The sequence below is a fragment of the Nelusetta ayraudi genome, unplaced genomic scaffold (genome assembly GCF_046127955.1).
Source record: "Nelusetta ayraudi isolate G7.1 ecotype Tasmania unplaced genomic scaffold, CSIRO-AGI_Nayr_v1 ptg000127l, whole genome shotgun sequence".
Lineage (NCBI taxonomy): Eukaryota > Metazoa > Chordata > Actinopteri > Tetraodontiformes > Monacanthidae > Nelusetta > Nelusetta ayraudi.
This window is the reverse complement of record NW_027466177.1, coordinates 1110611-1136894: the sequence shown is the minus strand read 5'-3', so window position 1 is coordinate 1136894 and position 26284 is coordinate 1110611. Positions and strand designations below refer to the sequence as shown.

General features: G+C 48.4%; 1 protein-coding gene across 2 annotated transcripts in view; it reads left to right on the top strand.

Annotated features, from left to right (window-relative positions):
- The window catches only part of cunh8orf34 (chromosome unknown C8orf34 homolog), a 43545-nt gene that overhangs the window by 13366 nt on the left and 3895 nt on the right, over positions 1–26284 (top strand). For both annotated transcript variants that reach the window (XM_076050450.1, XM_076050448.1), the window contains exons 6-13: positions 588–751; positions 2149–2318; positions 9875–10010; positions 13777–13862; positions 13950–14023; positions 19738–19873; positions 23267–23754; positions 25021–25117. In XM_076050450.1, coding sequence (XP_075906565.1) covers positions 588–751; positions 2149–2318; positions 9875–10010; positions 13777–13862; positions 13950–14023; positions 19738–19873; positions 23267–23754; positions 25021–25117 — 1351 coding nt within the window. The remainder of the gene's footprint in view (positions 1–587; positions 752–2148; positions 2319–9874; positions 10011–13776; positions 13863–13949; positions 14024–19737; positions 19874–23266; positions 23755–25020; positions 25118–26284) is intronic.

Here is a 26284-nt window from a genome sequence, read left to right as displayed (position 1 = left end):
TTGCCGCGCTCTCGTCTTTATTACACTCATTAGTGGCATGGCACGGCATCACACTCATGCGGGAAGGGCCTCTAGTCACCCATCCGTCTGCAGCGTCACCGAATGAAAGGCATGTTCCATGACTTCCATCAAAGCGTTACAAAATGCACTCTGACATGTTTGTGCTTCTGCCCTCGACCCGCCGCCGTTTCCACTCTGCATCCTCACGCTTCGGCCTCATCTTTTTTTCTTTTTTTTTCTGGCTCTCTGCAGCCGCCCAGGTTACCGATGCACGCTGCGATTTAGCACCGCCGGCTCTGAATGAGAGACGCGCCGTATGTTTTGACAGGGGGCGTCACTATATTCCCAGCCGCCGCACATGTCCGCCGCTCTTGGCTCTCGGCCCAGAGATATTTCGTCTTTTCTGCAGGACAGAGCGGGAAATGAATACTAAACACCCGCTCTTGTCATGCAGAGACAATAGCGCCCGACACTGCAGCCGGAGTTAGCGAAAGAGGAGCAGACAAGTCTGAGGGAGGGAATTAATTTCCTCCATTTACATTAGCTGCACACTTTCAGTTCTGTCCGTTTTTTTTTTTGTCTTTCAGAACTTGGGGGGCTACAATTCGGTGCTGCGGCCCCGGGTGGTCGGCGAGTGGGCGGGGCGTGCCGAAGAGGATGCCGACCCTCTCGCCGCCGAGATGCTGCACCCTCCGGTCCCTCGGGCGAAAATTGAAGTGTGCTGGAGTGGAGTCAGCAGCCCTGCGCGGAGGTTGGTTTGGTCATTGACTCATAGATTTCGTGGACGTACGCTGCCGTTTGAAAGTTTGGGGGGGGGGGCACTGACTCATTTCTGCATTGAACTCCTTGATAAGCAGCTTCATGAAATAATCTACTGGAGTCACACACTTGTGAAGCAAGATCATTATGTCATAAAACAGGTTAGCATTGATCAATGTTCAACGCCGAAATGAACAAGTGACCCCAAGTGACGGTACTGTACGCCTGTGTTGGTGTCTGTGCAAGCACATGCTCCTGTGAATAATGATGATAATAAATGAGCAATAGTTTTGTGCAAAGTTCCCGAAGCTCGTGTTCATGGGCTGTTGGCGGGGGGTTCGACTTCGAAGTGTGCCGCCCGAGGAACGCCCAGCTGGACGGGGTTTAATAATCCCATTTCAAAGGCGCGATCAAACACGCTTGCCATGAAACTGCTTCAACCCAATTTTTAAATTAGAACTAACCTCATTTCTGCACGCGCTCCAGGCCAAGAAAGGGAACATTTTTTTTGCGCTCGCTTTTGACAATCGAACGGAAGTCACGTCCCGTACCGCTGGGTTCTTGTCTCGCCCAGTCAAGCTGCGTTTTTATCTTAGCGGAGCGTGTTTGTTTGTGTCACAGACGCTTCTCAGCGACGACTGATTGCTTGTGCGTCTGTTTTCATCTCAAGTCTGTCTTAAACTGTGCCATTTTCTTTGTCGGCTTTCCTTCTTCGTCTTTTTTGTTTTCCCGATCCGTTGATCCGCACAACAGCAAGAAAAGATTGGGATCAAATATCGAGCAGCGAGCAGTTGGGGATTCATCACAGTACTACCAGACAAAGGGAATGATGGGGCTACGTCTTATCATGACCCTTCCACATTAACTGTAAATAGAAGTCATTAAAATGAGATTACCATCAAATTAATGCTCTTCCAAAACTCTAATCCTTTCTCACAGCCTGAGGGATGTGGAAATTAATAATTCCGTTGGAGATAACACCAGAATCGACCTTCAGTGATGTATGTGCAGCTAAAATGTTACAGGAAATAAATGTAAAATCTCCTTATTGGGGATTATAAGTGAATATGGAGGAGGAAACTGAATAGAAATTAATTTTTAAAATGCCATTTTCTTTTCCCGAGCAGAATGATTTGAATTCTTTCTTTTCCCCAATTGCCAAAAAATGTTTTATTACTGTCTTGAAAATTACATTTTATCCTTCAAATGAAAAAAGGAGAAGAAGAAACTGGTCCAATTACACAAGGAGAAGAATCCCCACGACCTCAAATGTTATTGCAGGTTTCCACACTTTTGAGGAAGATGAAAGAATTGTTCCCCGCTGGAAAACCTCCAGCCTCGACAGATTCCTCAGATTCATCCATTTGCCTCATGCCCTCCTTTTTTCAGCTTGAGGATGGAATCGAAGGGCAAAGGTCGCAGGGAGCAGCAGCAGCAGCACAAGAAGCTCCTGGCTGCCATGCTGTCCCAGGACTCCTTCGACTCGGCGCTGCACGGCAGCGTCTGCTCCGTCGCCGAGGAAGAGATGGAGGACGAGGACGACGCCATGGAGCTGCTCGGTAAGCTCTCCTCCTCACGTCATACATGTCCGTGGGACCCACCAGGGAGCTTCCCCGCTTTTATTTATGTTCCATTAAATGGCAAAGACAAGCTAACGTCAGCTAAGTGGCCTCCTTTCGTACGGACTCCAATTTGGATGTTTCAGTGTCCTTCAGGTCCCCACGGAGCTGCTGTTTGGCGGAGACAGGAAATCTTTGTGTTTCTGTCACTGCGCTTGTTAGCAAAAAGGGTTCCGATCCAGTGGATCACATCTCTTGATGAGCGGTGTTCTTGAAGCCGTGCTGCAAGAAGTGATTGTTGTCAAGAATCTTAATAATTCTAAATAACAGTCAGTGGTTGTGAAATAAAACAATCTTTTCTGAAGAACAAGCCCCAGCAGTTGCCTGTTATGCTGCTGCTGTTGCACAGTTCCAGGCAGAGCCCCCCCCCACCCCCGGTGCCTTATCCACGACATTCCTTCAATTCAAAGCCAGCAGCACGCTCAGGTCCCTTCTGATCCGCAGTGACACGGCCCGGTCTAGTTGAGAATCCCACGGGTGGCCCCTGTCGATATATAGCGACCTGCTTCACTGATTAGAGGGACGCGGCAGATGGACGGCGACCTGGTTAACAGGAGCGACCCGCTGAGACACGCTGGGGCTTTGTTTAGAGAAAAAAAAAAAAGTCAAAAAAGTTGAACCGACTGCTGCTATTACTGTGAGCAAATCCTGGGCAAAGCTTGTAGTAGTACATTGATGATCAAAGGAATATTTACCTCTCTAATATTAGTAGTAGTAGTGGTCACTTCTATCTTTGTCCTGAATTATTAGTACAGCTCATATATCTTAAGATTTTCAGTTGGCAACAGATTTAATTTAATTTCACACTTTTTTGATTAAATGTTAGACTTAAGATATATATAAAAAAAAGTCATTGAGGCGTCTTTATACTTATATATTATCGCCCCATGATTAGTCATAGATAGCACTGTACTTTAATGAGGGCCACAGAATGCGCCGTTTAGATGTTGGCTGAGCCTGACATCTAGCGGCCAAACCCTGGTACTACAGTTTGGACGAGTCCCAGACCGAGGCTGGGTGTTTCGAAGCTCCGCTAACGTCTCACGTTCTGCTACTGAGCTGCAGTAATTAAACATCCGCTCACCCGCGCCTGCTGATGAACTGCGAGCCTGTTGTGTTTCGCACGTCACGCTACCGGGCCCGAACAGATCGCTCACATCAGCTGCCAGTGTAATCGGCGCCAGTGTGTACACGCTTCAGCGTGTCATTTATTTGAACCTGTCCAAACATTTGCATAATCTGAGTTTAAATGACGGTTGAAAGCTGCTCCCAAGGCCAAAACTGCGCCGGGTCCACTGGGAGGCAGCAAAGGGAGCGCTCACTTTTCACTTCTTTGATGCGTGAAAAAAGCAGAAAGCGAAACTTTTGTACTCTCAGTGTAGTTTAGTGGTCAGTAGTAAAGTTCAGCATTACAGTTTTATCAGCACCTAAATAAACTGTAAAGCCACATGAGAGAGGAAGCCTGACCCAAACTCTGTAACCCTCAACCCCAAATGGACCTCGGTGCTTTGAGGAAGAAAAGCAATGAGCGGCTAATAGGTCCTCACTTCTGGTGGTTAAAAAAAATATGTCCCGCTGCGCCTCAGAGCACCGTATTTTCAAAGAGCACCCGCATACGCAAAAACCAATTGAAAAGAAAATTAAACCCAGCAAAGAATGGAAACAGTGCAGGATGATCGTATCAAAGAAATCTGTCACTTGAAGCACAAAACTGGAGGGTGGACAGGGTTCTGAAGCATTTTTTGGTGGGTGGGGGATGAAATCAAGTTACAAAAAGAAAAGAAAAAAGAAAAAAAAAGTTCCACAATAAAAGTCTAATGGGCTCCAATTTGATGCCTGTAAAAGTCTCCGCGGGTGGAGAAGGATCGACTAATCGGGAGGCAAATTGCGGCGGCGCCAATGGAAGCAATTACCGATCGACAGGCGGACCTGCTGCGATCACATGATAACGAGGGGCCGGAGCCAATGCTCGGCAGACCTGCTGCTATCAGGCGGATCTTGAGTGCGAGGCCGTCTCAGGTCAATGAGGGATGCTGTGCTGTGGCCTCATTCGCCAGGACACGTGGAAATATCTGTGCGAGGCGATATTTGCGGCCACGCGTCTACGTCCCGTAATCCCAAACGGTGAGCGCCAACAAGGCAGAGCGAGGTGCAGACTGGAGGCCTCCAGGGAGTCGGCGGCTCGCTAAATCAACATATTATCGCATCACTCGTGTCGTGCGCTCCGCGTTTTCGCCCGTGGAAATCGCTCCCCTGTCATCGCCTTCGCCAGACTGCGGCACCGGCACGTCTCCGCCGTGATGGATTGCTTGAATGTTTTTTTTTCTGTAAGACATTAAAATCATCGGTTTGAGCTTCAGACGGGCTGCTTTGATCTTGACAGGCAGCTGTTTTGACACGACGCTCCGCTGGTAGCAGGAGACATTTTTCTTCCCTATGGAGGTTGTGTTGTCACACGGATCCACATCCTGGGCTCCTGCAGGAGACCTGGAACCTCAATCTGGACCCACAAAAATAAGCTACAAGTAAATTATTTGACAACATTTTCGGCAGAGATGGGCAAACTTTTTGACTGGTGGGCCACAGTGGCATCTGAAATTTCACAGAGGTGCCTATACAAATGTATGAGGGACATGTAGAAAACATATCATGTAGCTTTAATGTCAATTTAATGACAACAATATCAGTGTCTTTGAAGCCCCGCGGTGTTAAGCTCTTTATTGAAATGACTCTTAAAACACTGAAAAAATGGATGAAACGCAGCAATTTTACGACTTACTTACTATTAATATCATCTCTTCAAGTTTGGCGGGCCAGATTTAAAAGCTTAACGGGCCACATATGGCCCCCCCAGGCCGTAGTTTGCCCACCCCTTGGTTTAAAAATTCCAGGTTGGGGAGCCACTCGGTGATCTGTTCATGTCAAAGATGAAACGCCTCGTGTCACCTGCGACATTAATGCCTGTGAATGCATCAATGCGTTGGATGCGTGAAAGGACGATCCCGTCACGTTCTGTGATATCTTCCCCGCAGGCCTCTTAGCGGTGATGCTCCGCACGATCCCACCATCTGACTCCCATCAAGGAGGTTTTTTTTCTTTTTGTTTTTTTTTTTCTCACCGCGGCGCTGTTAGACTTGCCGCCTCGCTGGCATCCTTTTTAGGCTCAGGGGGTTTGAGGAGGAGGAGGAGGAGGAGGAGGAGGGGAGGTAGGGAGGGAGGAGGTGGGTGCCAGTGAAAACCCAAGACGTAATTATGGATTTGCAAAGGGCCAAATATTGTTTTTATTACAAAGCCAAACAAATGCGTCTCGGGCCCGCGACTCACATCAAAGTCCAGCCATAGTGTGTGACGACTCAAACCGCCGAGTGGCGGCTTTGTGCTCGGGGGGTGGGGGTGGGGGGGAGTTAATGAAAAGCAAATGCCTGCTTTTGTGTGTGTGTGTGTGTGTGTGTGTGTGTGTGTGTGTGTGTGTGTGTGTGTGTGTGTGTGTGTGTGTGAGGCCTGTGTCACCAGAAAGTGTTGGGTTCTGCGTGTGCCTTTTCATCTATATCTAATGTAGCACACACACACACACACACACACACACACACACACACACACACACACACACACACTCAGACTCAGCTTATGGGGCTGTGTAAAGCATCTATCACTTGCTCCCAGGCCCATTAATTAAGGCCCGGTGTTCTGTGGTGAGACGCCGTCGCCGCTCATGAAAGAATGGAAAAATGTAATTATTTTCCCCCTCAGACGCGGGACAGTAATTCAGATGGGGGGGGGCAACAAAACGAAATGCCTGACATTTTCGCCCCCCCCTCCCGCCCTGCCCTGCAGACGTCAGGAGCGGTGTGTTGGCGCTTGCCCTCCCGCTCCCCACGTGTGCGGCGGAGCCGCACGTAGACCCAGTCGCCCGCCGCCACCATCCGTCATCGCATCATCCGCCAAGCTGCGCATTAAGTCTTCATTGAGCCGTGCGCGCTAATTACCAACCACGACCGAACCAGCTGGTCGGTCGCTGTCTAAACAAACGTGGAAATTACATGGAAACAAGCGCACAAACACGGCTCCCGGCTCCCGACGTGCGAGCGATTGCGGCACGAAATTCCTCCTTTTGTTGCGATCGCATCGCCCGAATAGTTTCCACTCAAGCGGTGGCTGCCGCGGTGCCCGGAGGAGTGCAAGTGTGACGGCGCTGACGGAGCGGGCGAGTGCGGACAGACGTTTGTTGTGTCTAGACGAAGTGGGTTCGCAGGAGACGCGCGCACAAACACACAGTGGAAACGTTATCATCGTATGTGGGAGGCGGCGGCGTCATCGCGATCCTCCGTTAAGCTTCCGCGCAAGGCCCAAACGAGCAGGAACGGAACGAGCCAAGTCGGTTCCGCTCGAACGCCGCTGCGCCTTTCCCTCTCAAGAGCCACAAAAATCAAATCGTCCCAGCGAGTATCAAAGAATCGCCGCGGCCGAAGTGTTTGCCTCTGTGTAAAAGCAAGACATTTTACAACGCTGACACTCAAAAACCCATCAAAGGCGCATGAATCACTTGGCCTCTCTAGCCACAGGCCTCGCTCTGGGAGACAGCGCGGCATGGACGAGGAATCTGTCACTTTCCCCACCCTGGGAGATGCATAACGTTCCAAAAGAGATCGTTCCTTCCCCGGTTTTAATATATCACGCAGCTAAGAAACACTGCGCGAGTTTCACAACATCCTTTATTGCACATGAGCGCTGCTGAAACTGCGGTCAATCACATTTGTGGGAGTCTCCGAGATTGTGAGTTGACCTTTGGGATTAAAAGCGAGTCACACAAAGCGCGCCAACGCAAAAACAACAAAGACACATTTGGTTAATTCCATGTTGATGTGATGTGTCCCATGTGTCCATAAAACAAAACGCCGCAAGAGTCCATAAAATTGGCTGATCATGAGGTCACCACTCCCAGCTGGGAACCACTTCAGCTGGGAGCTCTGCACCACGGATGTCGGCATCCTAGCGCATGGAAGTGTCGATCTGCGACGTTCTGTTCTCACCCCTGCAGAAGAAAAGCTTTTTTTTTTTTTCTTCCTCCCTTGACCCCGGTGACTTCTCCTAAAGCCTTTTTCTCCCCTCTCAGACACTGACGTCTCTCTCCCACCCATTATCGTGTCACATAATCCCGACACAAGCAACAAGTCCGACAAGACAAAGTGGGAGGCGAGGCGACAAGCAGCTGCGCTGCTCCGAGGTCACGTTCTGGCTCAGGGGTCAAAGCCGCCGTCACCCCCGCAGTCGTTACGCGCGAGGCCTCGAAACCCCGGCGGTGAACGCGGCCAAAGTCTCCGCCGATGATTTGTATCGTGACCCCGGAGAGAATCTGGCACGCCGCGTTAGATCAGTGGCAGTTGGGTCGAGAAGGGGGGAAAAAAAAGAAAAACGGTTTGAATGGGCGACGGGTGCAAATGTGTGCAGTTCCCACGACCAGAAGGCTGCCAGAATGGCTGGTGGCTCTTCTCCCTCTCTGTCCCCGCCGTCTCCAGTGCGATAGCGGGATGAATGGGACATCTTATGTTCCCCCTGCTCAAGGGTAGTCACTGAAAACGCACCTGAAACAGGACGCAGACAGCCGTGGGTGCAAGCTGATATGATTTAGTGGTCGCATTCTCAAAGGACACGCACAGGCTGCCTCGGAAAATAAAACGGTCTGATGCGTCTTCTTAAGCCGCTAACCCGAACGATGGATTGAGTTGTTTTGTCCGTAAACGCCGACCTGCAAATGGGAAGGGGAATTCCTTTTTTTAAAAAGGAAAAAGTCAATCAAAAAAAAAAAAATCAGTCACTGTTCTTTTTGGTTAAAGATACAAAAAGAGCAAAAATAAAAGAGTTTTGAGGTTCACTAAGAGAGTAAAAAAAAGAAAAGAAAACTGGTTGTGCGTCAACGTTTAATGTGCTCTTCCTCCTCTCCCCCGTCCAAGTGCCAAGGGAATTTACTTTAAAATCAGACAATAAAACAAACAATAACCCCGCCAAAGGACTTCAGAGCATTAACAAGTGTCGACTCATCCCAAATGTATTTTTTTTCATTTTTTTTCTTTTTCAGGGGGAATTTTTTTTTTGGTGGTGGGGAACAATCCGCAGGATAACGAGAACATTTTAATCCGAGACTCTTTTAAATCAGATTTCAGATGTTTGGGTTGTTTTCTTCCTCCCAAAACTTAGCGGCCGAGGCACTTGTTTAGAAAGACCTTCCGACATCCAAAGCCGACTGGGAAGATTTTTCCCTCCGCCACGCTGATGAATAGGCTTCTCACGAACCGGAGTCGTCCCATCTAATCCAGGTGATTAGTCACGCATTCTCACTTTTCAAGGTGTGAGGCCCACATTCCCGCCGCCCTCCCCACTGAACCAGAGGGAGGGGTAACGCGATCTGCAAATGAAAAGTATCACTACTGTTGGTTTCAGATGACTCTGCACGCAGACAAACACGCACACACTCATGTTGTCTATACAGAGGAGTCAAAACAATGTTGGAGGAGGCGGGACTTGGCTGTGTTTCCTCAAGGCAACCTCCTCATTCGCTATCAAGGGGACGGAATTCATTCAATGCAATCTTCATTTTCAAGCATTAAATTAATAAATTTTTCAATTTTCCTTCCTTATCTCCTTCTGCTCCACTTCAACTTGCAGCCACGCCTCAATCGAGGGGGAAAAAAAAATGTTGTCATCGTCGGCCTTTGGCGAATGGATGAAACGTGGAAACCAGTAATAAGATGCTTCTTCAGATGTTTGCTGCGTTTCCGCAGTGCTGGCAAACGTTGAAAAAAAAAAGCGCTGAATTCAATTTACGGCGGTGGAAATTCGCATTATCCACGCTTCGTTTTCTACACTCATAATAAACAGCCAGTTGGGACCACCCGCATGTTTTTTGGGTTTTTTTTTTTTTTGCTGTCGTGCCGCCATTTGTGTCCTTCCCCGTTGGTTGGAGGCCGAGCTCCTGGTTGTTATCGGTGCCACCAGGTTTTTTTTTTGTTTGTTTTTTTTTTTCCAACATGGATTTTCGTCACGGGTCAAAAAAAGGTGGGGAAAAAACCCACCAGCGCAGTCTGTTGCGTGTGCATTTGTTGGAATCGCAGGCAGCGATCGGATGAAATCCAGCTCTTCGCTTCAGTGTTCTTCATTACAGCAGCCCCCCCATCCAACATGTTAGCATAACCCTGCTGCTTCGCTGTCATCAACCTTTTCCCGGTGATGCAAACGGCCCTCCTCCTTTGTTTTTCCGTGGATGCCTGTGCGTGCGTGGTGTTTTTTTTCGCATGTTGACTTCGTGCCCACCCCCTGTTTATTTACCGAGATGTGCACGCTCCGTTTCTTTTTTTCACACTGTAAATAGACTGTCATCGCATTCGGGGTCTCACTGACGAAGGCGAGACCAAACTATGATTAATGTCTTTTTCTCTACTTCTCCTCCTCCTTCTTCTCTTTCTCCCTGTTGTCCCGCCTCCCCGACCCTCCGCCCTCAGAGGACCTGGATGACCTGCGGATGGAGGGCGTGACCGGCTTGGCTCCGTCCGGCAGCAAGTTCAGCCAGGGCCGCAGCTCCTATCAGCACGAGCCGCAGGCCAAAGTCACGCTCAACATCTGCTCGCGGTGCGCCAGGTAAACGTTTCCACTTTCCCTCCTCGGCGAGAGGGAGCTCAGAGAGTGGGGGCGAGCGAGGCAGGCGACGCCAGCAGCCTGCACTTACGCGGCTTTAGGGATTAGCTCAGAGTAAATACGTTGATGCCGCTTCTCATGTCGGCCCGCTAAACGCTGCAGTTGGCCTTGGCCCGCGTCGCAAACGCAGAGTGAAAACAGGTGGGGAAAAAATAACAAGTGGCGGTTTCGATCCCCCTGGAGTCGTGTCATCGCAGGCCAAGCAGCAGAAACTACATCAGCGTCGCTCCTCCAGCATCAAGACGCGGTCCAGTTTGTTTCACCGAGAGCTTTGAAGCTCACCGAGCTAAGATGCTTCCAAAGCCAACGACACTTCGACGCTTCCATCCCCTTCTTCTTCTTTTCCTTCAGGGGCGGCCACAGCCAATCGTCTGCATCCGTCTAAACACCCTGTGAATTGAATGTCTTTTCTTTCATTCTCATGACTATTGACATTGCAGTTTCTCACTGAAGGCATCAGAACTATGTATGAACACACACGGAATTATGTAGGAAACAAACAAAAAGTGTAAAATAACTCAAACATTTTTTATATTTAAATTCTTCAAAATAGCCCCCTTTCATAAAAGCATATTTAAATTTCTTGAACGTGTTTTTCTTTGCTGGATATCTTGCTCATATATTTCATGTCTTCAGTACCTATCTGCAGTGTAGAAAGTTGCACGAGAAGCTTTTCCCTGGATTGTGTACATCCACAACTCCTCCCCCCCTCGGCTTCCCTTCACTGTCGACATTTAGCGTTTTGATGTGAAGTTTACGGGCTTGGAGGACCTGCATCCAAACATGTTTCAGGCTCGAACGGAGGTCCCCCATTCCCTTAGTTGCACAAACTAAATTTCCTCATCAACTCCTGGCCACCGCCTTCACAGAGGCGCATATTGTGTCTGTTCAAAACAAAGAATGCGTCATCCGCAAGGTGTATTCTGCTCCATCTGCCCATGTCCCTGATGGTTGTCTCCGCTATCAGCCTTCCTCTGTCGCTGTGTGTGTGTGTGTGTGTGTGTGTGTGTGCGTGTGTGTGTGCGTGTGTGTGTGCGTGTGTGTGTGTGTGCGTGTGCGTGTGCGTGTGCGTGTGCGTGTGCGTGTGCGTGCGTGCGTGTGCGTGTGCGTGCGTGTGTGCGTGTGTTGTTCCCCCCTCCCTCTTCTGACACGTTTCCTGTTGTCCTCGATCAGCAGCATCAGTATTAAGCTACAGAGTTCTGAGCTCCTGGTGTGATGCCACAGGCAGGTGCGGGCAGGAGATTTTCCCTGATGCCGGTCCAAGATAAAAAAGCGCTATCTGTTCACCGAGACGCCAGGCTCGCGCACGTTTCACCTGCGAGGGGTTCGTTCTGTTTGGGCTCCGCAGCTTGTTTGTCTCCTGCCGCTCTTTCATTCAGGGCGCTTATCGCGCTGCAGGATGAAGCTTTTCTTGGACTGTCTTGAGCGAATAGTTTAATCCGCTCGCGCTCATCTCGGAGCGCTCGGGGTCTGACCTCACCGACTCGCTCAGATGAGATGTATTTTCACCAACAAGTCAGACGTCTGCTCTTCTTTCCTCTGGCTCGGCTCACTTTTCGCCCCGTCCTCTTTAACCTCACCGCAGAATCCTTCTCCCAAAAGCTCCGCTCGCGAAGGAAGTCATGGTCATTCTGTCTTTTTTCCTCCCCAAGGTCCGTAAACACATTGTTGAGCTGGGCGCCTCTTCCGGAGATGCATTATTCTCAACAGCATCGGGTTATTTATGAAGCCGCACATAAAACATGCCGGATTCCAACCCCGTGCGCGCCTACGCGGTGTTGCCTCAGCGAGGAAGACGCTGCAGTTTCTGCGCAGTTTCTGGGAAACGCAGAGGAAAAGAATGCGTTGGTCGGCCAGCCATTCCTGCACACTTAATCGAAACCAACACGGTGACAAGTGTTCTTTATGACGAACAAATCAACTTAGTCTCAACCTTTTTTAAATTTGCAGCGGCGGCAGCACACTGAGCCCCAGCTCGGAACTTTTCCGAGGGTAAACAGGTTCATTGCTAACAGGCGGCGGTGTCATGATTAAGCTTGTAAACACTTAACAATCTTGGGAAACACAGTTTATTTGCCTGATTGCGCTCTGTTTTTTGTTCGAGCTGCGAGCGCTGTCCCAGATTTTTCAAATCAGACTTGTTTACTGTGCAGCCGGATTGCCTGTGTGTCGTGCTGCCGTTGGTAGGAGTCCATTTGTTGCTTTAATTTTTTTTTAAATTTGATTGCGCTCTGCTGTGCCGAGCCGCAGGTCTCCCATGAACGGCAGCCTGATTTGGCTAAATAAACCAAAATAAATCCAATTCCCTCCCCTCCGGCCTTTATGCACCTTCCTTTACCATTGTCCTCGCCGAGCGGTAAACACAGCAGTCGGCCCGCCGAGTTCCCAACCAGCGCTGGCAGAGCAGGAAATGCGCCGCTTCCTCTGGCTCTCCAGCGGCTGAGCTGAAGTGTAAAGTGCCGTGTGGCCTGTGTGTTGTGGGCACGTCTCTGTCTCTTGGGTTATGGCTGTGGTCACTGCAGAATTTCATCCACCTCCCTCATGCACTGAATCATGCCTCGGCGCTGCCTGCCTGCCTGCCGCAGAACTCTCTTGGTGCGACCTTATCCCAGATCTCGGGCAAACGCTGGCAGAGGCCGTCCCAGGAATGACAGAAGGCCATCAGTCACTTCTTTTGCCTGCTTGATTTAGCCAGGAAACCGCTCTGAGAAGAATCCCTTTGTGATGTCACAAACGGTACACCGTGCCTCACTGACGGTTCTCCCAGACGGCTGGGAGTCTGCGCTGAAAAAGAAATATGTGGAACTCAGCACAGTGTGGTACTTTTGATCAGGGTTGGACCGCAAGACTGAAAGCTTTTTGTAAAAATTGTAACCCACTTCCCAAATTGATGTTATGCTTTTACCTTTCCCTCGGAGGTAGCAAACTGTAAGGCCTTGTAGCTGTGGTCAGGCGCTTTCATCCCCGTGAAGTTACACTAATTGCTCCCCTTTTCATTTGAACCACCGGCGGACTCGTGTACAAACGGCGTAATTACGGTAAACTCTGCTGCGCAGTCAGAATCCGCGGCAGAGGAAATTAATTCTTCGCTCAAAGGAAAAGAAAAAAAGTCGACGCTGAAATTTGAGAGCGCAAACTTCCAGCGAAGTAGAAGGAGAGAGGTGAGAGGCAACGCGTTCGTCTTTGCAGTTTTTACCGCTTTCTGATGAAAGTACGTCACTCTGTGGTCGGAAGCCGCTTCAATCCTCTGGACTTGCTCCTCTCTTTAGGTCTCGTTAAAGCTTCAGGGAGAGAAGAAAATTGCCACTATGTTGAAGAACTCATTTTAGGGATCCCCCCCCCCCCCATACACACACACAACATTGCTTTTTCGGCAGAATTAAGAAATCTGATGTCAATCAAGGTCTACTACAACTACACCCCCCCTACTGGGCTCCCCTCTGCCCCTGCCCCTGCCCCACCCCGGGGTGACGTTAACAAAAGATAGAATTCATCCACCCAAAAGCGACCCTGATGTTTTCCCCCTGGACACATTCCCAGATCTGGCAGACGAGGAGAGCATAAACTCACTAAACACTTCCTCTTTGTCTGATAGAGGCCCGCCCGTCCTCCCCTTATCTCGCCTTCAGTTTCCAAACACACGCCGGCGTGTAACAACATTATGCATGCGTGTGTGTGTGTGTGTGTGTGTGTGATGTGTTGTCTCCAGGTTGCAGGGCGACAGCCTATCGGACAACAGATCGGAGGAGAACCACAGGCCCCACATCTCCGAGCAGGCCGTGCCCGACATCTCCTGTATGTGTCCTCTATCAAAACCACCCATCGTTACATATGCAGTCATTGTTCTCTTTATTTTTTTTTTCACGTATTTTCATTCTTCAGCTCCGCTGCCCGGCCTGGACGCGTTGGCGGGGCAGCTGCAGGAATGCGAGGCCTTGTCTCAAGTGTCGACCTCGGTGAGTGTCCTCCCCGCATCCATCAGCAGACAATTAAGATCGTTTTACAGTCATCAATTACGCCGTCGCTCCCCCTCAGCGGCCTGCCATTGTCTCCAGAGTGGGAAAAAAAAAAATCACCTCGAGCATCTTACTTTAATGGCAAATTCAAAACCCGGTCTCTCCATTGTGAACCTTCGCCGCGGACTGAATGCGGCGATCGAGCGACGCCGCCGCCGGGAATCAAGCCGCTCGGTGTCACTTTACTCGTCCCGCTTCATAGTGTAAATCAAAGTATCCTGTGACACAACAAACGCTTCAGATCGGAGAAGTGCGTGGAGGTTTAAAGCGTTGTGCGCGCTGTCAATAAAACAGTCGGCCGCGACGCCACTTTCTATAATTACCCTCCAAAAAAAGAAGCTGATACTTTTTTCTTTTTCCTTTCTTTCTTTTTTTTTTTTTTTTTTTTTTTAAATAATTGCCCGGCTTAAGCATTTGACACAATTTTTTTTATTTTTTTTTTAATGGCGCTCTCTAAAGACGGAGGCGGCGGCGGCGGCGGCCAAGTGCGTCGCTCCGTATGTGGAGCAGATGCAGAACGGCTCCAGACTAACTGGGAAAACTGGGAACAGACTTTAAAAGAGACCAGAACCCTCCACCCCACCCCACCCCATCCGTCCAATCAAAGCCTACAAGTCGGGGAGTCTGAAGGATTAGGCTGCGTACACCCCAGACGCTACTCAGATATGTGAATGTGTTTGGTCCCCCCTGCCCCCCCTCCCATCGTGTTTTAAGTGACAGGCTTAACCAGAAGATGGATGGAACGTCGATTTGAGTCACAGCGCAGTGCCGAACTCAAACACTCAGGCTTGAAATTTGATGGCCTCACTGACCTGCTCTTTTTCATAGAGGCTTTATATTGCGGCTCCCCTCCCAACCCCAGCCGCTCTCTCGAAGTGCCAACCTGTCTGGCCCGCTCCAGACTGACTGTACTGGTATGTCACATGTGGAAAGCACAAGTGTAAAAAAATGTCCGCTGTCAGTTTGCGCCGTCGTCGTTCTTATCGTTGTGTAATTGCTGGACCACGTTTGAAAGCTAATTTGTATCATTGGCCTTTTTGCAGCCTGGAAGAAAACGCTCAAAGAGGCTCATTCGCAGACACAATCGTGAAAGTCCAGTGTGTTTGCCGTGGTCATTACAGATGCACATTAAGTCCTGAAGCACGTTTAACTTCTGGCACATCACTCAGTCCACCGTTGTCATTAAAGTGAGGTATGACTCGTGTTATATATTGCCCCGGCTTGGCCAGTAAAAGTGGTAATGTAGGAAAGTAAACACTATTAATAGTTATCATTATTAGTACCACAGGCCCCCTGCCTCCGCCAGCTCCTTCAGGTGATAATGGCCCCATAAAGACGAATACTTTCCTAAAGCAGCCGCCTGGGTGAATTTCCAGAGTTACTCCGGAGGAAACTCAAAGGTTTCCTTTTACAAATGCCAAATTGCGGATTAGACCAAATCTGGGACAATTAATGTGGCTTTTTTTTACGAGACGGATGTGTCACAAATCACATGCTTCTGCGCTAAATGCTTAATTTTTTTTTTTCGCGAGTCCAAAATTAAATCAGTTGTGCAAGGTCGGACACTTGACTTCCACGCCATATTTTAATTAGTCGTCAATACCGGTGGCGCACACTTGGTTTATAGTCAATAAAAGGTTTGACATTGGCAGCAGCAGAAGAAGAAAGAAGTCAAAAAGTTTCTTCTCACTAATAGTCGGATTCTGTGTCTCAAGAACATCAAAATTCTAACGAGGATCATCCAAAACAAACTTTTAGAGTGTTTAAAAGGTGAGCTGGTCGATGCCTTTGAAACTAATAAGCACCAGCGAGAAACCGTTTCAATGTTTATCTATTTTGTGGACAATGCTGAGTTTAAACCTCGATCATTTATTTTAAGAAGTTGACTGGAGAACATTTGAGTGGCGCTTGAGATTCTGCAGGAATAACTGTTGATATTTGATCTTCGCAATCCAAACAGAACTAAATTTCGCAGAAAAAAAGGTTTATTGGCTAAAAGTCCTCGCTTGCATGTGATGTTGACTCAGGCCGTGAGCTCTACACTCAGTGTTTATCCTCCCCCTTGGCACAAAGCGAATCACTCCGAGCGATTCCGTGACTTTGAGAATGCATTTCAACTCCCTTTGTATTGCTTGAATGAAGTCGTAACTGTGTTATTGTCAATATCCTGTTTGCTGTTGGCCCAGCCAACCGGGCCTGTGAGCTCTGCACGCAGTCCATAACATCCATTAGGTGATTACGTTACGAGCCAAAACAACAGGAACTCATTAGAAAAAATAAAAGATCTTCTCGTTTGGTATGCGAGGGACGACCAAAAAAGGTTTTCGACAGTGGAATCGCTGATTCAGAGAGAATTGAATATCTGTTATAAGCCTTTGCTTCAGCTCAGTTATGCTGTCCCACATAAATCTTGCCAGCCTGAAGGCCTTTAAATGGAGAAAACAATGGGTAACCGTCTCGGCGGTAATGCTCAGGCTGCGTTCAGACTGCAGGTGAATCTGATTCAAATCAGATTCTTTCTCAAATCCGATTTTTACGGCTGACTGTCCACACTGTTTTTAGCAAGCGTCGAAATGGGATCTGAGTCTGTTCAGTCTGGGCCACATGAAATCTGTTTTTGCAAACATCGGATTTCATTTCGGATTTGCTACTGTTCAGACTACAAAGTAGCCATCCGGTTTACTGTGCTCAAACGACAGTCATCCGATCATCCTGGCTGAAAGGGAATCATTTTGGCTGCGCAAAGATGATTACAAGCTTACATTATCACGACAAAGACTTGACGGTGAATAAGACGGGTGTATGAATATGGATCATAAAGATGGTTGTAGTGGAGTGGAGTTTTTTTTATACAAGCTGCTCATGAATTTGACCCTGAAAAATCAAAATTGTCTCCACCGCGGCTCGTCCACACTTGAGGCCCATGACTGCATCCTCTCATCCCCTCCAGCTCTCACTGGTTTTTTGAGCGCAAAGGACAACGCTGGACCAAACCCCAGATTGTGGTCATCGTCGCTACTGACCTCACACACACACACACACACACTCGCAGCCACATATATGTGGGCCATAACGTAGTTATTAACACTTTGCTTGCACCCTCCCTTTCTCTCTCTGCCTCATTTGTGCTTGGTATGGAATCAATTTGTGACCCTTCAGGCAGAAGTGTCAGCAGATGGGAGTTTTCCTCTAATTTTCGGGGTTGTTTAGTTTTGTCATAAGTTTAAAAAAAAAAAAAAACGGAGACCAGCACAAACATCACTTTGACATCATTATTTTCTTTAAAAATGCCACTGCACCGCAATAACAGACGCTCAAGATCGCAGGGGGGGATATCGCAGGGGGGGAGATCACAGCCGTATATCACGTCTATTTTTCTGGAAACTCAGCTTTTTGCATGAATCATCACGTTCTGCTGAGGTTAGGATGGGTTTTATTGCTTTTAAATAACACCCATTTTGTTTTTGCATTGCAGAGGTATAGAGCAAAAAAAACAAAACAAAACTCAATAACCGTCACAAAGCTCAATAAAAGCGCAGCCAGATTTTTGGATTTTTGAGTTTGTGTGTATGTGCTAATGTTACCCAAAGTGCAGGATTGCCCCGCAGAGCCCCGTATCATGTTTTTCTCGCACTGTGTGTGATGCGGTTTTAATACCGATTAAAGTGCAGCCTTTCTCCGAGTTTTCCGAGCTTCCATCCCAGATTTTTTACGCAGAGCCACGGCTACAGTTTCGAAATATCGCTAAAACACGATATGCGATGCGACCGCCTGCTTGCCGAGTGATGATATGCGATAAAAAAGTGCAATTTAGATTTCTCCCCCTCGCGCTGAGTCTTTGCGAGATGCTTGGAAGCTGCAGATGCTCTAAACCTTGGCAGGTTTATTTCCACGGCAGCAGCAGCAGCTGCACTCGCTGTCATCGGACTGTCACCACTTTTTCGCCGAGTGCTTTCTTCCCTCGCTTCTAGATCGCTCCGGTTTGAGAGTTTTCTGTTATTCTAAACCCAGCAATTGCCATGACTTCTGGAAGCTCCCCGGCCTCATCTCAACTTGATATACAGCCACATTTCTCCACGATTGTAAATTCAGAGTGGGGGTGCGTTGTTAAAAAAAAAAAAAATCTCAGTTTCCTCCTCTATCAGCACATAATGTGTCAAGTCAAGTGGCTCTTTCATATGTCATGGAAGATTGTCAGAGCAGGAAGCGTTGGTTCAGTAACAGTTCAGTAAAATACGGCTTTTTCAAAACGCATCATGTGGGAGTTTTTCAAAACGGACACGTCTCACATTTGAAAATGTCAGGTTTTGGCATTTTCAAAGTTGATGGCGACAGTCAAAACATCAAATCAGTTGGATGCAAACATCACAATGTGGATATATCTCTAAATGTAGGCTTTCAAACTGTCACAAAACTGGACGCGGTCAATTTTAACAAACTCCCAGAATGCAACTGGGTCGCTTTGGGAATCCCTCGGTGGCCTCGCTCGCCTGAGCTGACGAGACCCGCCGTGAGGGAGAGGGGACTTGATGATGTCATGCTGCTGGATTTTCTTTTTCTTTTTGTTGCCATCAAAGAGAAAGAAATAAAGTTGAGAGGGGGGGGGGGTACACTTGCAGTGTTCTGCCCGCCCTGCGGCGGCGCGAGGGCTGTAATTAAAGATTGGCTTGTGCTGATGTGGTCATGCTGCCACGGAGGGATTTTATATCTAACAGGCTCTGGGATCGATGCTGTAGACCCAGAGGATCCCCCTTCCGTCATTTATCTCAAAGAGAACCTTCACTTTCCCATCTAACATTCCAAAAAAGACTGAGTTATGAAGGCAATATTTAAATACAACCACCGACAACTCAGACAGCATGTGATGGATCAGAACTTTGCTTGTTTAGGAAGTAGATCCAGCGGCGGTGGTGCCGGTGCCTTTGATGTCTCACCTGTTCCTCCTGCTCCCCGTACGGGTCGAACGGGTCGCCTTGGCCACGTGTGTCCACTCAGGAAGAAGTGAACATGAGGATTATTGCAGGTTCTGGAAGTCCGCTCGACAGATTCTGTTCTAAATCAAGCAGTGGGCCGGGGCGAGGAAGGAGCAAACCGGGTGGAGGCGGCCCCTTTAAGCGATCCAATCTGCTGTTTACTATATGTGTTCTGGAGTATGATCATTGTCTATTTTCTTTTTTTTTTCCAAAATATAAAAACTAATGTTATGGGCGCTTGGTTCATGCAAAGTGTCTGATTTATGATTGTTTCTTTTGCTGCTGCTTTAATCCGGCTGCTGTCAGGCACTTTGCCAGCCTAGTGAGTGTACGACCGTCTATAGATTTACTGATACCTCAATAAAAAGGAAAAAAAAAATGCCCCGAACCACGGCTGACATTCTGTCATCTCAAATTCGCTCGGCTAAGTGTGTGGCATTCCCCGGCCTTTTATCTGCACTTGCTGTGGCTTTCTTTTTTTTCCCCTGCTGTTTTTCTAAAACCCATAAAATAATAACAGCCGCTCGTTCCCCCCTCCTCCATCAGATATGGCTCAGATATTTCCAGCAATATAGCTGAAAATTATATAAAGAGTTAATTGAAGGGTCCCGCGTCTAATGTGACTTTCCCTTTTTTTTTTCTCTCCCTCTCTCTCTCTCCCCCCCCCCTCCTGCTCTCCAGGCGAACAAGCGTCAGGCTGTCTGGGAGTCTGATCTGAAGTCTGCGAGAGGCGGGAGTTCTGTCGGCCAGACGGGCCTGCTACTGGGCGACTCCCTCTTTTCCAAGGAGCTGGAGAACATGGGCAAACAGCTCGCCGGTAGGCATTCTTCTCACTCGGGGAGTGAAGCGACTCACGGGGACTCGGTGTTCAGTCACGAGACGCTTCCGGGCCTAAGAGTTTTTTTTTTTTTCTTTTCTCAGTGAGTCAAAAAAGCGTCTCGGTCGGGACTCTCCGCGGCGGAGGCGTTGGAATGCTGTTGTGTGGCATCTTTTTTCATTTTTCCTTGTTATGGTCTGCTTTGTTTCACGGCTCGTCTTGAATTCACCAGTGACTCAGCGATGGCCGGCTTTGGCTGTCCCGATGATGGAGTGTGTACCCGCCAGTGATTCAGATGAAAGGCTGAATCCGAGGCCGGAGGCAGTGTGGCCGTTCAGCATCGTGTGTCGCATGCTTGTTTGCTTTATGCTTGTCCTCCCACTCCTTATTTCCCGCTCGCAGTGTGTGTGAGAAGCTTCTGGACGCCCTCGCTGAGCCAAAAAGCACGCTGACCAAACTCCCCAAACTGCTGCTGTGTAGTGGTGACATTCGTGAAATGAGATCCATACTTCACATTAGTATCTCAATATTGTTTTTCTATATATTTATGACTATGGAGTAAAATGCCATCTATCCATTTTCGATACTTATTCGTGAGCTCAGGGTCACGGGGGTCAGCTGGAGCCCCTCCCAGCTGTCACAGGGCGAAGGCAGGGTGACACCCTGGCCAAGTCGCCAGCTCATCGCAGGGCTCCATAAAGATAAACAACCATTCACACTCACATACACACCAATGGACAAGGAGGAAGCCCTCGCTCATAAACGTTCATTCAGCAGTCTGATGATACATCTTTTGATTTGATACCAAATCTCGCAGTGTCACACAATGCGACTGCTGTTACTCAGCAGTGGACCGTTGTCGACTCATCTTCGCCACCTCTCTCGTCTCTGACGGCCACCGGCGGCGCCTTCAGGGGGCGTTGATTCCCACACGTTTGCTGGAAGGGATGACTGAGCGTTCGTCCCCGCAGGCGCCCACCAGGCAGTTGTGAGGCTGTTCAATGAGCAAATTCGACTCTTTTAAGCCTTTATTAGCTGCTAATACCTTCCATGTTCAGAGCCAGGGCCCCGCTTTTCATCTTACATTGTTGCCCCAATTATGCGGTCGTGAAAGCAACCCCCCAGCCCCACAAACACACACGCACACACACACACACACACACACACGGCTCCTTGCAGGAGAAATTGATCTTTGCTTCGAGTAATTGCTCACACTTTCATTTTTTTTACTCGCGCCAGTGGAGGAGCACTGTGTGCAGATGGCGTGTAAGCCTTCAAGCATTTGAGGTTGAATGTCAGAATTTCACAAAACAAAACAGCAGCACAAATTTTGTTTTGAGAGGCCAAAAAATAGATGGTTAGCCTTTAAAGTTTTCCTAGGCAAAGTAATTTTCCGAGCGCTTTGTGCCGACTTTAGATAATTGTTCTTGTTTCAAATACTAAGAAAACCATACGGTCATGTGACCTCGTCCAAAACATTTCTTTTATATTCCCCCTTTTTCTGTCTTTATTAAAGTGCTAAATCACCCCCCCTCCTCCCAAAAAAAGATCTGCACTCTGTGCAGTCACATGCTTCCTGTCTTTGATGCCGCTTTATCCGTATCACCGCGACGTGTTGTAGTATATTTATGCCAGCTGCTCACGGCTTCAAAATAAATCAACTTTTTTGTTATTGCTCGGAAGTGAGAGGAAGCACCTGGTTTACGGCAAAGCAACGAGTCGAGTCACCACATCCTTGGGATGCGCTGGGGGGGCCGAGAGACGTCTCCCAAAACACTCACGCGTCGTGTTTATCATTGTCCCATTAAATAGCTCCAGACGAATGCATGCGCTTGAACTTGCCGCAGATCGCTAATGAACGTTTCCTGTTTACAATACAGTGATAAAAAAAAAATATTTGTTTTGTTCGCTGTGGGTGGTTCTGGGGGGAGCTGCACCTGAGAATTCTTCAACCGGGGCTGATGTCGCGATGCTGCTCCGACGCAGCAAGTGAGTTACCTTTCAGGAAGAGGTCGGCAGTGACTGATGAAGCCAGAACAGTGTTTTCTGATCCCGGGAGGCACTGTAAACAAGTTCGGAACAGATTCGGATTCCAGCTTTGTGCGCAACAGAATGGCAGGAAAGAGTAAAAGTTGAAAAAAAGGGGATAATATGACCTCTCAATCCTTCCCGTCATCCATCCAATCATCAGCACTCATATTGTTGTTCTTGAGAAAGTTCTAAAACATATTCCATAATTTCCAGAACTGGTCAAGTTTGTTCTTTATAGTGTAACTAGTCTTTTTTTAAAGCTAAGTGAAAAGTCATTCCTCTCAACCATTGTCCTGTGGCACAGCGTGCATCCAATTTCCATGAGAAGGCTACAACGTTCAGCTTCCAATAATTCCCAAATAATCAATAGAGATTGAGCCTTTATAGAAGTAATAAAGTCCTCTAAACACAATTTAGGATATTCAAGTTTGACATTTTTTTTCAAGTATAATTCCACTTTTACAGTAGAGGAGCTCATTTTTTTTTCTCCTCCAGACTCACATGCTCTTGTTGTTTATTTAACGTAGCACATCTGACAGTTTCCCAGAAGTGCTCCCCTCAGACTAAAATTAGCCGTCTCAAATGATAACTCCCAGACTGGTTTTGTTGAACGCCGATTGCCAAGGTGTTAAACAACAGCGCGGAGAACAAGCATGGAAAAAATGAGCGGGATGTTGATGGCTGGGGTTGGCAGCAGCCAAACAGAGCTGTTTTGCGACTTCCAGTCAGGCGAAAACAGAACTGTTTCTGTCCGGGTAGGAACATATTTTTTTTAATTTGTACTTAAAGACATCACCTCAGAACCTTCTCCGACAGAGGAAACCTGATCCGCCACAGTTTACGTAGCCTTTAAATACTGTCATCATTGCCCATGCAGTCGGATTAAAGCGAGCCGACTCACCCAGTCCGACTCTCAGCGAGTTTGTGAATCATCCGTCTTTCAGGATATAAACGGAACTTCAGTGCATTTTTTGTGACAGAAGCCTGACCTTTACCTTGTGTTGCTCCAATTTCCAAACATTCTTGTTTATAAGTGATGGGGATATTCTAGATTGTCTGTCTGTAAAATGCAGCTTTTCTTCTGTCTCCTCACTGGGCCTTTTCCTCGTCGCAAAGAAACTTTCCAAAGACTTTTTTCGCTAGCTAGCTCATAGGTTTCATTTTATTGGTGACATATCTTGTGACTGAGACCTTGACGTGCGTCAAGAGTCGAGCAACGGAAGTAATCTAAGTTATTTATTATTTCCGTGCGGCCGGGCACCAAATGACCTCCGGCGGTTGGAGACCACTGCCCTAGACGACTCTGAACTCTTTGATGCTGACTTGTCACACAAGTCCTACTTCTTCTTCTTCTCCCTGCAGAGGTGGAGAAGGACCTGGCCAAGCTGGCAGAAGTTGGGAAGATGACCACGCGAAGCACCAACAGTCCGCACGGCAGTTTACTCCACAGCCCCCTGCGCCACCGCACGCTGCCCGACACGCTCCCTCTGACCAGCCTGCTCTCCAGACCCCAGTCGCCGGCCGGGGGTCTGTCGGGCAAGCCCGGCGGCGGCGGCGGCCTTCCTCTCCTCAGCCCCAAGTCCACCTCCCTGCTCGTGGGTCGGACCCCCAGCAACCCTAGCAGCAGGACTCACACCCCCAGGACGCCCAGCAGGCCGCTGACGCCCAACAGCCTGCTGACGCGCTCCACCTTCAACCCCGGCTCTCACAAGGAGGTGAGCTTCAGGAGGTCGAGGAGCCGCCCGGTGACGCCCACCTGTCAGCCCACGCTCCCCCGGCCGCTGCTCACCCCGCCAGGGCTCAGCACCACCGACAGCCTCGGTGCCAGCCTACGTGCCTATCTGTCTGAGGTAAGGCTCGGCAGCTCGTGATGAAAACAAATATCGATGAAATATTAGGAGGTTCAAGGAACAGCCAGAGCCATATTGAACCGAAACGCGATAAATCTTTTGCTTGTTGGGTAACTCGGATATGAAACACTGAGGATTAGCTGCAAAGTCTGCTTGACCTGGCCAGGCCGATGGCGACGTCACCTAAATCCTTTTGATTTATCTGGTAGGGAGTCCATCAAAAGGGTTTTTTTTCCCCATCAGAGCTAAAACTTGAAACGTCAGCCAGTTAAGAATAAAGTGTAAACACTTTTTTTTCCCACTGAAATGCCTTCAGCTCGGAGCAGCCACTTCCTACTTCCTTCACGAGCTGTAGCCATGGTGGTACCTCTTGCCTCTTCATCTGTAAGGGCAGCTGATTGGCTATGGAACCCACAGGCAATAAAGATCAATTAAAAAATGCTTTCTGTGAGAGTTCAGCAAGATGGGTGAGCGACTTTAATAAGATGTTTAAGGCCGGAAGTGAACTTTTCGATGGACATTATCACATTTTTCCCCGGTATCAATTTTAAAAAGAGAAAAAAGTGCTGAGTTTTAGGCTTGGAAATCACTCCAAGTTCACTGTGGAGAGTGAAACGGGTTCCGCGGGGCAGGTAAAAGCGGCTGTAGAACACGAGAGCTTTTACGCGAGTGGATTATGAGCGCGAGCGCCAGAAGTCACAGCCTCACACATGTGCGTCCCCTCGCAAAGGCGCGCCGCGTGTGTTGGGTTTTAGTAGAGGCGAGTCACGGAGGTCCGCCGTACAGTAGTCTGTGATTTCACCATGGGGAAAAATGACTCCGGCATTGAAGGGAAACTTTAAATGGGATTTTTTTCTCCCCCCCCGTTCGGTTATATCACTTTTATGATATAGCCGACAGCGACGCAGTTAAATATAGGATCTTTTTTGAAGTCCTCATTAATGATGCCAGGAATTTTGCGGCCGCTCCATAGACCCCTTGACACCTTGCGAGACGATCAAGTGCACTCACGCTCTCAAGATCCACGAGGGGAGCCGGCCCTAAATAGCAGAGGAAACGACTTTCCTGCTCATAATAGACTAAATGAGTTATTGTCTGGACTTTGAGGAATGTGCGGCTCGCTCGCTGTGGACATAACAGAACGGGTTGGTATGATTTTTCCATCCCTTTGTTCCTACGCCGCTGTTATAGAAAACAGTCCTTGAGGTTGTTTTTTTTCTCTCTCTCTCTTTCCTCCTGCCTTTCTGCTCTATCTCTCCCCATCAGGATGAGTTTTACCAGCAGTTGCAGGCCATCAGGCAGCCGTGGCACATCCCCAGTGACACAGACAGTGACATCATGGAACCTCCCGAGCAGGATAAAAGTGAGTTGGCCCTACCTGCTTCTTCCTTCCTCCCTCCCACCCTCCCAGACCTCCGAGCTTCTTTATTTAGACACGGCACATTTTATTGTCCGTCGCTCTCATCTCATTCCACCGAAAACATGCCCGTCCCGGTGGAGTTAGGTGACGTACGGCTTGGAGAGCGGCAGCCAAATGAGTTCATTCAATAAAGGCAAAAAGGAAAAAACCCAAACAAACAACGAAAACAAACAGACAATAGAAGTGTTTCCAGGAGACGACAGGGCTGCAAACACAGCGCCGAAAACACTTGTTGCTACAGTTTGACAGGGTTTGTCATCTGTTCGTTTTTTGTCATGCTCCACCAGCGTTCCGCCTCTCGAGGTAACTATGATAACAAAGGAACGGCCCTCTGCGTTCTCTGTTCTCCCTCCAACGAAATGACTGGCCATCACTCTTTCATTAGATCCTTTAATTAATGAAACAGCATTTCCAACAACCTGACCCGCCTTGCAAACATGCAGCTACGGCTGCAAGCTTTTTCCCACGGAAGCGGCCCTGCTCGCAGTTGTTAGCGTTGTCGGATGTCTCTGTCAGCCGCCGTGCAGATGCACCGTCAGTCAAACTGCAGGGACGCAGCCCGTGTTATGACGTGCATGTCAAGCTCAGACTGCGACAGGGCAGCCGTAGATCTGTTCCCTGTTGCAGCAAGTGAAGATTGATTCGCATATGTTGCCTGTCATTTTATTTATTTATTTTTTTATAACGCGCACCCGTGGGCTGTTTTCCACAACTCGGAGCCGGTTGAACCGCTCGGGGCAGCGCAGAGGCGGAAACGTCATGTGCAATTTACTGCCCTGGCATTGTTTGGAAAGACGTTCCAGTCAAAATTGTTCTCATTTGAAGGGAATAAATAAATGCTGCTGGCGGCAGCAACGCAATACGCTGATTGTAAACATGACCCCTTTCAGTGCGGTCAGATTGTATGTCTTGGTAAGTGACAAAACACCTCTAAATTTGATTGGCTGACTTTTAGGATGGTTTTAATCTGGATTTCCTGCGCGTGAGGGGGGACATGGGGGAGGAGGTACGTGCTCCCTCAGATTTTTTTTGTCGGCGTATAATTATGGTATATGCACAATTGCAAAAGTATGTCAAAGTAGGTGGTAAACTTTGAAGTGTAATAACAGT